Source organism: Loxodonta africana, chromosome 13 (genome assembly GCF_030014295.1).
Source record: "Loxodonta africana isolate mLoxAfr1 chromosome 13, mLoxAfr1.hap2, whole genome shotgun sequence".
NCBI classification, from domain to species: Eukaryota; Metazoa; Chordata; class Mammalia; order Proboscidea; family Elephantidae; genus Loxodonta; species Loxodonta africana.
Genome location: NC_087354.1, coordinates 72,313,155 through 72,326,204, shown reverse-complemented (window position 1 = coordinate 72,326,204; position 13,050 = coordinate 72,313,155). Strand labels below are relative to the sequence as shown.

Sequence of the window (13,050 nt, the reverse complement as noted above, 5' to 3'; positions counted from 1 at the left end):
TAATATTGAGATAATTCATTTGTACCTCGTCATTTGCTGAGCATTCTAGAATTTTATAGTCTCAAATCACAACACTACGGACACTCAGGAGACTCCTGGCTGTTTTATCTTATTAAACAATTTTGAAATCATTAATTTTTAATTAGTTTAGATGCAGTTTTTTTTTTTTATCGTTTCAATAGTGTGTGTGTATGAACTAAACGTTTTTTATTTAAACTACTGGCCAGAGTATTATTTACATAAATAAGTGGAGGTTCTTTCTAAGACTTCATACTGTGAGTATGCTTCATATAGCCACACTGTTTGTAGACGCAGAGATACTACATACTAATCTGTTATAGTAGAGCTTTTCAGCAGTTTGTTAACTCAGGTTTTGAGCAACTAAAAAGAATGTAAACTAGAAGATACATATACATCCCTCTCTGATTGAAAGTTCTAATTAAGTGAATTGGAGAAAATTAGCTGAAATTAGCTGTCAGAAAGTCACATTTAAATGAGTGATGAGCAAATCTGGCAGTAAACATTTAAATGATATAAATTGCCATTTAAGTGTATGGTTTAATGTTTGTCATGCATTAATGTGACATGAGACTGCAGTGACAATCAAGCAGCTTGCTCTAATTTGAACATATTTAGGGCTTTTGTGTGGAGTGCACGGCACACAAATTAAGACAATTGCTGTTTTTATGTGTCACTTTAAATGTGTTTCCCCCACCCCCACCCTATCCTAGACCCAAGTTAATGAAACAAACGTATCATTTTTGTGTGCAACTTGTATTAGTAGTTCCTGGATTTTTACATTAATTTTAAGTTTATGTACTTAAAATAGAAATTTACTTAAAGCTATTACAAGCCTTTCTCTTCTTATTTCAAATAAAGTATCAAGCAGTTTTCTGCTGTCTTAGTTGTTTACTAAATTTGTAAATACAATGAGTTTTATAAGAGATGTGTAAAACAATAACTTTCAGAATTGAAACTAGTTAAATTAGATTTTTTAGGCATATTTAATTTCACATATACTTTAGAATATGAGAATTCCCTGGAGTTTTATTTACAGAATTATTTTTTGTATTTTATAGGTTGTGATATATTGTGAAGCCATATTAGACATTATTAAATATTTTATCATTTGTGTTTTGCTGTAAACGTCTTCCTTATTCATAGGCATTCGTTTTAATAAAGCATATATTTACACAAATGTATACCTGTATACTAATAGGAATGGCTTTTGTCACAAGATGGTCTATACCCTTTTTTTTTTTGGCAATATGTGCAACCATACATACATCCGTTTGCAATTTCTACATATGCAGTTCATTGACGTTGGTTACATCACGGTGTGTCACCCTTCTCGCTTTCTCTACCCGTATTGTTAATTGTTACATCACCATTAATGTAGAGTACCCCTTAAAGTTCTTATCTGTGCTTTAGACTAACTGTTGTCAGTTTGGACTCATATAGATAATTCTTTATAAAAGCACAGTGCTCAAGACAGACATTCTTTATTAATTGATCTAAAATGTTGTTTAGTTTAACGATGGCATCGTAGAATAATTTTGGTTCAAGGTTTAAAGATCATTTCTGGACAATAGATTCAGGGGTCCCCCAAGTCGCAGTGAGTCTAGTAAGTCTGGTTTCCATATGAATTTGAAGTTCTGGTCATCGATTTTTCTCCTTTTGATCAGGATCTGTCTACTGGGTCCTTGATCAAAACGTTCAGTTATAGTAGCTGGGTACCTTTCATTTTCTTCTGGTCTCATGACAGAGGAGGTAGTAATTCATGGAGGCAATTAAACCTGCAGTCCATTTCCTTTTCCAGTTCCTGGGTCTCCTTCTCTTCTGTTCCAGGCAAATAGAGACCAATTGTATATTGGGTGGCTGCTTGCAAGCTTTTAAGACCCTAGGCGCTACTCATCAAACTAGAAGGTAGAACAGAAACTCCAAAAACGAGTTTAGGCCAATTGACTGGCTAGATCCATGAAGCCATGACCCTAAACCTTCAAACCAAGAAAACTAACCCCATGAAGTATTTAGTTGTACCTAAGTAGTATCAATAGGTGCAGCTTTTTGTTTCTTTGTCTGGCTGCTGTTGTAGTTATAAAATTATAAAAACACTTTATTTTCAGTTCCATCCCCCTTTTTTTCTGGTTTGCACCTTAGTGATAACAGTTACATTGGTCAAAATCAAAACCAAACCAAACCCATTGCTGTCAAGTTGATGCCGACTCATAGTGTCCCTATAGGACAGAGTAGAACTGTCCCATAGGGTTTTCAAGGATCGACTGGTGGATTTGAACTGCTGACCTTTTGGTTAACAGCTGAGCTCTGATTATGCCACCAGGGAAGCTGTGTAACAATTACCCTTAGTCATTGCCAATTTTTTCATCACATAAACAAAAATTCACTACTTTCTAGAGAGTGATTTCCGCTTTCCCTCCTTGCACCTGCCCTGGTAACCACTTGTAACCATTGGTCTCTATATAAAATTGCCTATTCTTGTCATTTTATATAAGTGAGACCATACAGTATTTGTCCTTTTGTGATTGACTTATGTTGCTCAACATAAGTCAGTGTCTTTGAGGTTCATCCATGTTGTAGCATGTATCAGGAGTTTATTTTTCTTTAAGGCTGAGCAGTATCCCATAGTATGTATGTACCATATTTTGTTTATCCATTCATCTGTTGATGGCCACTTGGGTTGTTTCCACCTTTTTGCTATTGTGAATAATGCTGCAAGGAACAATACCATTTATAACAGCAGCTAGAAAAATAAAAAACCTAGTAATAAACCTAACCAGGAATGTAAAGGGCTTATACAGGGAAAACTATGAAACACTGCTGCAAGAGACTAAAATAGACCTAAATAAATGTAAAGACATTCTGTACTCATGGATTGAAAAACTTAATGTTATGAAAATGTCAATACTACCCAAAGTGATCTGTAGATTCAGTGTAATCCTGATCAAAATTCCAACAGCATTCTTTACTGAAACAAAAAAGTTAATCCTCAACTTTATATGGAAGGGGAAGAGGCCCCAAATAGCCAAAGCAATTTTGAAGAAGAACAAAGTAGGAAACCTCACACTTCCCAATTTCAAGACATACTGTACAGCTACTGTAATCAAAACAGCCTAGTACTGGTTCAATGATAGACACATAGACCAATGGAATAGAGTTGAGAGCCCAGAAATAAATCCATATGCCTGTGGAGAACTGATTTTCAACAAGGGTGCTAAGTCCATTCAACAGGGAAGGAACAGTCTCTTCAGCGAATTGTGTCGCCAAAATTGGATTTCCACATAAATAAAAATGAAGCGAGGCCCATACCTCAACACCATACACAAAAACTAATTCAAAATGGATCAAGGACCTAAATGTTAAAGCTAAAACTATAAAATTCTTGGAAGAAAACGTAGGGGCAAACTAATTTTTTTTAAATGATAGATTATCAAATAGCTACAAATGCATGAGCAAGAGAAGACAAAATAACTGGAAGCTCATAAAAATTAAATACTTAAGTTCATCGAAAGACTTTATCAAAATAGTGAAAATACTGGAAAAAAATCTTTGGGGACAATGTATCCAATAAGGGTCTAATATCCAAAATATATATAAATAAAACTTGTACAACTTAGCAACAAAAAACAAATAGCCCAATCAAAAATGGTCAAAGGACATGAACAGTCAGTTCACTAAAGAGGATATTCAGGTAGCCAACGAACACATGAAAAGATGCTCATTGTCATTAGCCATTAGAGAGATGCAAATGGAAACTACAGTAAGATACCACGTCACCCCTGCTAAAATGGCAATGATAAAAAAAAAAAAAATGTTGACGAGAAATATGGGGATGCTGGAACCCTTATCCACTGCAGGTGAGAATGTAAAATGGTACAACCATTGTGGAAAACAGTGTATCATTTCTTTAAAAATTAGAAATAGAACCACCATATGATCCAGCAATTCCACTCCTAGTTATATACCCTAGGGACCTAAAAGTAATGACATGAACAGACATATCCACACTGATGGTCTGTATCTTAATGGCTGCTTGCTATAGAAGTTAGTCAATTGTGTTTTAAAAGTAAGAGATTTCTTATTACAATATTGACAGCATAACAGCAAGCCACAGCACAAATACGTCACAGCCATACACTTCTTACTCTAAAAGCAAGAATTAATTTCAGTGAGACATATTACCAGATGTCTTAGTCATCTAGTGCTGCTGTAACAGAAACATCACAAATGGATGGCTTTAACAAAGAGAAATTTATTTTCTCACAGCCTAGTAGGCTAGAAGCCCAAATTGAGGGCGTCAGCTCAAGGGGAAGGCTTTCTCACTATGTCTGCCCTGGAGGAAGGTCCTTCTCATCAATCTTCCCCTGGACTAGGAGCTTCTCCATGCAGGAACCCAGGGTTTAAAGGATGCGCTCTGCTCCTGGTGCTGCTTTCTCAGTGGTATAAGGTCTCCCTCCCCCCTCCTCGCTTCCTTTTCCTTTTATCTCTTGTGAGATAAAAGGTTGTGTAGGCCACACCCCAGGGAAACTCCCTTTACATTGGATCAGGGATGTGATCTTAGTAAGGGTGTTACAATTCCACCCTAATCCCTATTAACGTAAAATTACAATCACAAAATGGAGGACAACCATATAATACTGGGAATCACGGCCTGACCAAGTTGATACATATTTTGGGGGGACACAATTCAGTTCATGACACTGGATATAACTTTGTATATTTTTAATTAACCTTCAGAGCTTGCGTTTAAGAGATCTGTGGTTTGAATAGAATTACTTACTGGTAAAGCGGTCCGTAATACTAAACTTTTATATTGTAGTAATTATGGATGACATTGCCTAGTATAAGTATGATACTTAAAAAAAAAAAAAATGTCTTCAGTTTTTAAACTCTTTAGTATTTATAACTTTATTTAACTTAGCAAAAATTTATTGGTACTTACCCATGGCTCCTTGGGAGAAAGTTGTGACAGTCTGCTTCCATAGAGATTTACAGCCTTGGGAACCCTATGGGATTGCAATGAGTTGGAATTGACTTGAGGGCTGTTTTTTTTTTTTGGTTTATTGTGTTACTAGGCACAGTGCTAGTAACTGGGAATGTAGTAAGAGGAAGTGGACCTTGTAACCAGATTTACCATGGAATACTTGATTATGCTTATTTATTATTTATTGGATAATAGCATTATTATGTTAAAACCATCAAATATTTGGTGTAGTATAATATTAATACCTGTAATGGTAAGTCAGCAGTTATAAATATCTGTTCCACCCTGAAATTGAATTTCTTGGTGTACAAGCTCAATTAATGCCCAAATAATTTGGTTACAGCTGTCACAATAGAAAACAAAATATTTTAATTCTAGAACAATTATGAATATTTCAAGTGAATAATACATTTTCTTTCCCATAGTAAGTAGCCTTTACATTACATGGCTTCCTTTCTTTGACACATAAATTGAGTCCCTCTCAGGCCCCGAGTTACAAATATGACCAAGGCAGACCCAGGCCTGGCCCTCATGGTACTTCCAGTACAGTGCACAAATACTGAAATATAAGCAATCTGTTACAATTCAATGTGACAAGTGCTAGAGTCTCTAATTATAAGCAAAAAAGAATGGATTTTGGTGATAAATAGGGCATCAGAATAGGTTTTGTTTTTTTAAGTCTTTGTTTAGAGTAAATTTAGTGCTTACTTATTGTTTTAAATTTCTCTATTTTTAAAAAAGAATTCAGCACAATAATATGATCTATTCTCTTTTCAGGCCCTGGAGAGTGAATTTGTTTCCTGCCAGCTTCACCAGTGGATTGATCTCATTTTTGGCTACAAACAGCAAGGACCAGAGGCTGTCCGGTCTCTGAATGTGTTCTATTACCTGACCTACGAAGGAGCTGTCAACTTGAATTCGATAACTGATCCTGTATTGAGAGAGGTAAGTTATCTGACTGAGACAGAAATTTCTAAATCAGGTATCTTTAGACTATAAAGATACTAGGTATCATCTTTCATTTTACTGATGAAAAAACTGAAACCAGATGGGGGAAGTGACTTGAGCAGGATCGTATGATCAACTAGTGATTAACTAGAACTTTAACCAAGGGATTCTCTCCAACAAAATGTTTGACTTAGTTTAAAATGAGAGCCTTTTCAGTTTAAACCTTTTTAGTCACTACAGTGTCACTGAGTTGAAATTGACTCTGTGGCAGTGGGGGGGTTTTTTTTTTTTTTTTTAGTCATATTTATAATTTCTATAGCTTTGGAAGCTACTCACATGATGTAAAAAATAAGGAAAATAGAAATTAATTCATTAACAACTGTGAGCATAGACCTTTATAAATGTGATAAAGCACACATTTATATGTAATACATACTTGAGCACATATACAGTGAAACCTGTGAGAGCCGGTACTCGACGGAATTGCCTTGTTTTTCTGGGTCTCACATGCCTTCTGCCTTTAACAGGGTGCAGTCTTACCATTTTTCTATTGCTTACTTTACTTCGCAGGTTTTAGTCTATAACAATATACAAGTTTATAGTAGGAATGAAGTCTGAAATACTTATTTACATCATGAGATTTGGTGTTAAGACATCATTGAGAATTATTTCATTTTTTTCATTTATCTTCCAAGGAAAAACATTCAAAACATGGTTTTAACAAAAAGCCTGTATATAGCCTGCAAAAGCCAGAAACCTGTCAGAGAAGGAAAACTAAAATGTTTTCCACTAAGAAAAGTGGTAAGACTCCACCCTGTCAAAGGCTGAAAACTTACAAGACCCAGAAAAACTAGGCAGTCCTGTCAAGTTCCAGGTGTCACAGATTTCACTGTATTTCTAATTTAATTATGCATAGTCTTAACTCTGACATCTCTTATGTGAAAAGATTATAGAACTGAATAAAAATAACCTTGAATATCTATACAATTTTAGGAAAGAACTGAAAGAAACCAGGAGTTTGATTCCCAGGAGAAGTTGTATATCACTTAAAACTAAAAAAAACCAAACCCACTGCTGTCGAGTTGATTCCGACTCATAGCGACACTATAGCACAGAGTAAAACAGTCCCGTTGGGTTTTGAAGGAGCAGCTGGTGAATTCAAACTCTGACCTTTTGGATAGCAGCCAAGCTCTTAACCACTTTGCCACCAGGGCTGCATATTACTTTAAAGGGGAAAATAATTTAAAGGGGAACATGACTGAGGTTTGTCTAAGTCCCTGGATGGTGCAAGTAGTTAAAAACTGGACTACTAATCAAAGGTTGGCAGTTTAAACCCACCCAGAGATGCCTCAGAAGTAGGCCTGGTGATCTGCTCCCAAAACACCACAGCCTTGAAAACGCTATGAAGCACAATTCCACTCGGCACACTTGGGGTCACCATGAGTCAGCATCGACTCAGCAATAACTAACAACAACCAAAAGCTTTGTCATTTTTCACCAGCACTTCAAGTACTCCTTTATAGTTCTACTTATGACCTGATCATGTTCGAAGTATATAATAGGGACATCTTTAAGTAAATTGGCACATTACCACCTGATTTACATGCTAGATAAAGGTTAGTGTACAAAAAAAAAAAAAAAATACTACATGTACATTTGTTTTTAATTGCTGTTTTTCAGTTTTAAAAACCATGGAAGCAGAGAGCTGGACCAGATGAACTCTTTTTTTTTTTTAATTGTGTTTTAAGTGAAAGTTTACAAATCAAGTCAGTCTCTCATACAAAAACTTACACACACCTTACTATGTACTCCTAGTTGCTCTCCCCCTAATGAGACAGCACACTCTTCCTCTCCACCCTATATTCCCTGTGTCCATTCAGCCAGCTTCTGTCCCCCTCTGCCTTCTCGTCTCCCCTCCGGATGGGAGCTGCCCACATAATCTCATGTGTTTACTTGAGCCAAGGAGCTCACTCCTCACCAGTATCATTTTCATCTTATAGTCCAGTCCAGTCCAGTCCCTGTCTGAAGACTTGGCTTTGGGAATGGTTCCAGTCTTGGGCTAACAGAAGGTCTGGGGACCATGACCTCCCAGGTCTCAGTCTCAGTCAGACCATTCAAGTCTGACCTTCTTACGGGAATCTGAGGTCTGCATCCCACTGTTCTCTTGCTCCATCAGGGATTCTCTGTTGTGTTCCCTTTCAGGGCAGTCATTGGTGGTAGTTGGGCACCGTCTAGTTCTTCTGGTCTCAGACTGATGTAGTCTCTGATTTATGTGGCCCTTTCTGTCTCCTGGCTCATATTTTTTGTGTCTTTGGTGTTCTTCATTCTCCTTTGCTCTAGGTAGGTTGACGCCAATTGATGCATCTTAGATGGCCGCTTGCTAGCATTTAACACCCCAGCCACCACTTACCAAAGTGGGATGCAGATGTTTTCTTAATACTTTCTGTTATGCCAATTGACCTAGATGTTCCCTGAAACCATGGTCCCCAGACCCCGGCTGCTGCTACTCTGGCCTTTGAAGCATTGGGTTATATTCAGGAAACTTCTTTGCTTTTGGTGTATGGACCAGATGAACTCTTAAAGGCCCTATCAATTTTTCAGTTCTATGAGAATGTTCCTTCTAAGAGGCTTTTATTATCTTAGAGCAGCAATTAACTGGATGGCATAGAACATACATAGAGTTCTGTATATAAAACTGAGGTTAAATCAACGTGCAAATGGTGTTACAGAATAGTAAATGATTTCATTCTTAGAATAAAATACTATAGACACTTTTACTTTTTTTTTTAAATATTTGAGCAGCACTACTTTGTTCTTTTAAATTTTCATGATTCTTCAACCAGATATATCACCTGCTTTCATTTTTTATATTTCCCTGTAGTAATTATCCATATCTTCATATAGCTGTTATTTGTCTGACATCATAGTCTACATGTGATTTTATAATCCTGTTTTACTTACCATACCCGCATATATATATTTATATTGCTATAGTCTCCATATTTTTAATTTTGTAATTCCTTAATATTCTACAGTTGCTATGAAAGTATACTTATTTTGCTCATTGTAGGAACCTTTTTTTTCTTTTTTTTAAACTTGTCTCTTAGTGTGTCCAGGTTGATAATAACTAGCTACACCTTTCACTTTAAAGTTTATACAACCTTTACATGAATAAGGTTGCCACTCAACCTGTGTCTGTCTGACACAGCTAGTTAAAAAGTGGACCATTTCTATCAGCTGTTTGTTTCCTCTGTAGAACACTCAGTGTGACCAGCTCCTTGTTTTGTTCTGCACTGGCTACCTCTCTCTCTCTCACACACACCAGTTACATGGATAAATTGTATAATATGTGAATTATATCTCAGTAAAGCTATTAAAAAATCTTTCCTAAATTATTTCCTTTGAGTGATTTACCAAAGACGTGTACTGGTTAATCTGGTACTGCATAGTCTAATAGAAGTTTCTACAGTGATGGAAATGCTCTGTGTTCCAGCTGTCTAATACAGCAGTCACTAGCCACATGTGGTTATTGAGCACTCAAAATATAAGTAGTGTGACTGAGGAACTGAATATGTAATTTTAGTTAATTTAAACAGTCACATGTGACTATTGGCCTGTATACTGAAGGAGAGAGATATGGAAGACTGCCATGTATATCTGTGCTGACCATGTTTTCTGAATCCAAATTCAGGGCATATGATGAGACAGTGGGAGAACAGATATTAAATTAACTTGGTAGGCTATTTGAAATTCGACATACTCCACGAAGGTATTATGTATGTAGGTAAAATACATGTGTAAGTTAAATTCTTTTTTTTTCCTTCACTTAACCTAACACATTATGACCTCAAATAAGTTTTTTAAATACTTATTTTGCATGATGCTCATTTGCTAAAGACTGTTTAAAATTTGCTTTAAGTTTCTTTGACTTTTTTCCTGCATCCCCAAATAGATAATCATCAGCAAATTAATTCTGTCTCTCTCTTTTTTTATTTTGTGAAAATACATAGTTTTTAGACATAATGATCAGTGACATTGGTTAAATTCTTCACATTGTGTCAACATTCTCTTATTTCTGTTCTAGTCATTTCACCTCCATTTACTTAGCCTCCTGCCTCACACTTCACCCGCAAACTTCTCATCTATGTTTTAAAATAGCTGTTGGCTCTTACACAGATTTTTTTTTTTAAGGTAAAGCAGTATTTAAGGGTGACAATCTTTACTCCTTGGGCTAAACTGTTACTTAGTTTAAAGGTAACTTCGGGGATAGTTTCAATTCAAGGTTTGAAGGGCAACGTAGGGCCATAGTCTCAGGGACTCCTCCAACCTCAATAGATCCAGTAAGTCTGGATTGTTTTTATCAGGATTCGTCTATTGTGTTCCTGATCACAGTGTTCAGTAGTGGTAGCCCAATACCATCCAGTTCTTCTGATGGAGAAGCCCGTGGTTCACATAGACAGCTAGTCCTGTAGTCCAGTTCCTTCTCGCATTCTTGGGTTTTGCTGAAAGTTTCCTGATGGGGGAGATTGGGTTATTAGCAAAATTGTGGAGAGCTACACACATTCAAAGTGCATGGTAGGATGCCACTGCCTGTTTTCTACTTCCGTCAAAATCTCACAAGCAAGAGATTTAATTTTAATGCAGTGCTTATGCTGCCCTGGTTTCTGTTGGCTATGACTGAACCACTTAGAAACCAGTTCAAATACAGTATAATAAACAAGCAAGCAAATAAATGTGGATTTGATTCCTTTTTTTTTTTTCTGTTAGTTAACAGCTGTGCAACTTGAATCTCCCTGAGACTATGTTTCTCGTATCTAAAATTGGTATGATAATACCCACCCCATAGAGGATTAGATGAGATATAATGCATATATAAAGTACCTGGCATGGTGTCTACCCCATAATAAGTACTCAGCAAGTGTTAGTTCCTTCACTTGTGTTGTTTACTGTTAAATCCCTGTGTTAGAAAAAACAGTCGCAAAAGGAATATCGAACCACTGATTGTGTCATAGAAAGAATCATAAAATGTTAACAGTGGAGAAGCTAGTAGAGACTCTTTCCTATAGGACACATGCAGAGTTCATTATGAAGTTGGACAATGAGAAAGCAGAAAACAAGAGTGGGTCATAATTTATTCATTTTTTTCAACAAACTTAAATTGAACCCAAAATATGTGATACGGTTTAAAGAATTGAAAGGCATGTCTCTGCCCTCACCCTTCCCTTCGTAGTCTAAAGGGAAAATATGGATAAGTAAACAATTATAAATTCCATATAGAGATAAATATACTGTATGTATGTACAGGATAGAGGATAGGTACTAAACCCAGACTGACAGAATCCAGACAAGTTTTCTGGAAAATGAGAGACCGGAGCTGTATATTGAAGGATAAAGTCTTAGTCAGGGTTCTCTAGAGAAATTGAACCAGTGAGATATACGTATACATATATGTACAGAGATTTACTTCAAGGGATTGGCTCATGAGATTCTGGGGGCTAGTAAGTTCAAAACCCATAGGTCTGGGGATAAGCATCTGAAGAATCCTGCTGGCTCATGAGATTATGGTAGAGCTGGCAAGTCTAAAATCCATAGGTCAGGCTGTAGGCTGGAGACTTCTTGCATTCTAAACCGTAGGTCAGGCAATGGGAAGAGTGCAGAGTGGAGAGAGAACAAGTTCTGCCATGATATCTATTTATAGTCTGGAGATAGACCATAACTTAATGAAACTCCCCTTTTAACTGATTACATTACATTAGTTTACGTTATACAATAGCAACTACTCTGATGTTTGGCCAAAACACTGGGAGCCAGAGCCTAGCCAGACTGACACATAAAACTAACCATTATGGATTAATAGAGACATCAGGTAGAGATGTGAGCAGTGGATACCCACAGTGAGGAAACTGCATGAGCTTCCTGTCCAGAGGTGAGAGAACATGTCTGGAGCATGTGGTATATGCACAGTGAACTAAAGGTGATAAGGTGGGAGACATAGACAGAAGCTAGCTCATGAAGGGTCTTTATTGCCATAAAGAATAATTTAACTGCATTATGAAGGCAGTGGGGAACCACTGAAGGTGGGTGACATGAACTCATGTGTGTTTTAGAACCTGACCGAAAGGAAAACTGAACAGGTAAGAACAGAGAAGTGCCCACTGGATTTTTCTAAGAGATCATTGGTGATCTTAGAAGAAGTAGTTTAGAAGGCAGAGGATTGTACTGTGGATTGGACGTGAAGAAGTAAAGACAGTGAGTAGAAAAAATCAGGAAGAAACTTTTAATCACTTTATTGAGGTATAATCTACGTATCAAACAATCCACCCATTCAAATTGTAAAATTTGTTAGGTTTTGTAATAGATTCACAGACTTGTGCAGGCATCACCACAATCTAACGTAGAACATTTTCATCACTAAAAGAGACCCTGTACCCATTAGGGACACCCTGGTGGTGTAGAGGTTAGGAGCTACGGCTGCTAACCAAAAGGTCAGCAGTTCAAATCCACCAGGTGTTCCTTGGAAACCCTATGGGATAGTTCTACCCCATAATATAGGGTCTCTATGAGTCAAAATCAACTTGATGGCAACGGGTTCCGTTTTTGGTTTTATACCTATTAGCAGTCACTTTAAGGAATTTGTATGTATATTTTTAATGAGTAGGCATTTGAATGTTTCTGTGTTAATCGCAAAGATCTCAAAAAGAGGGAAACATGTCAAACATACAGGAGAGAACATTTATTATATTACCAAGCTGTATGAGGAAGTGGAAAGGTACAAAATCCAGAGCACAGATAGAGATGAGCACAGGACAGGAGAGAAGAAGACTGCCCCATCTGAGACTGGACTGCAAAAGATTAGGTGGGGATTGGTCTAAGTAAACATGCATGAATGAGGTGAAAAGGCAACAAGATTGTCTTTATGAGGGTTTGTACTGAGAATGAGATATTTTTGGAAATAGCTAACACAATGGTGGGCGCTTAATAGATGCTCAGTAATTGTTTCCTTTCCATGTTGTCTTTCTCTGTTGTCAACAGCAGGAGAGTAGGTACAGAAAAAAAGTTAAACAGAGAAGGTACAGATACATTTTTATATAGAGGTTGGA

The 13,050-nt window shown here is 36.8% G+C and overlaps 1 protein-coding gene across 7 annotated transcripts in view; it reads left to right on the top strand.

Moving 5' to 3' along the window:
* Positions 1–13,050, top strand: part of LRBA (LPS responsive beige-like anchor protein) — a 766,566-nt gene that overhangs the window by 673,755 nt on the left and 79,761 nt on the right. For all 7 annotated transcript variants that reach the window (XM_010597205.3, XM_064267558.1, XM_064267557.1 and 4 more), the window contains one exon: positions 5,780–5,947. In XM_010597205.3, coding sequence (XP_010595507.2) covers positions 5,780–5,947 — 168 coding nt within the window. The remainder of the gene's footprint in view (positions 1–5,779; positions 5,948–13,050) is intronic.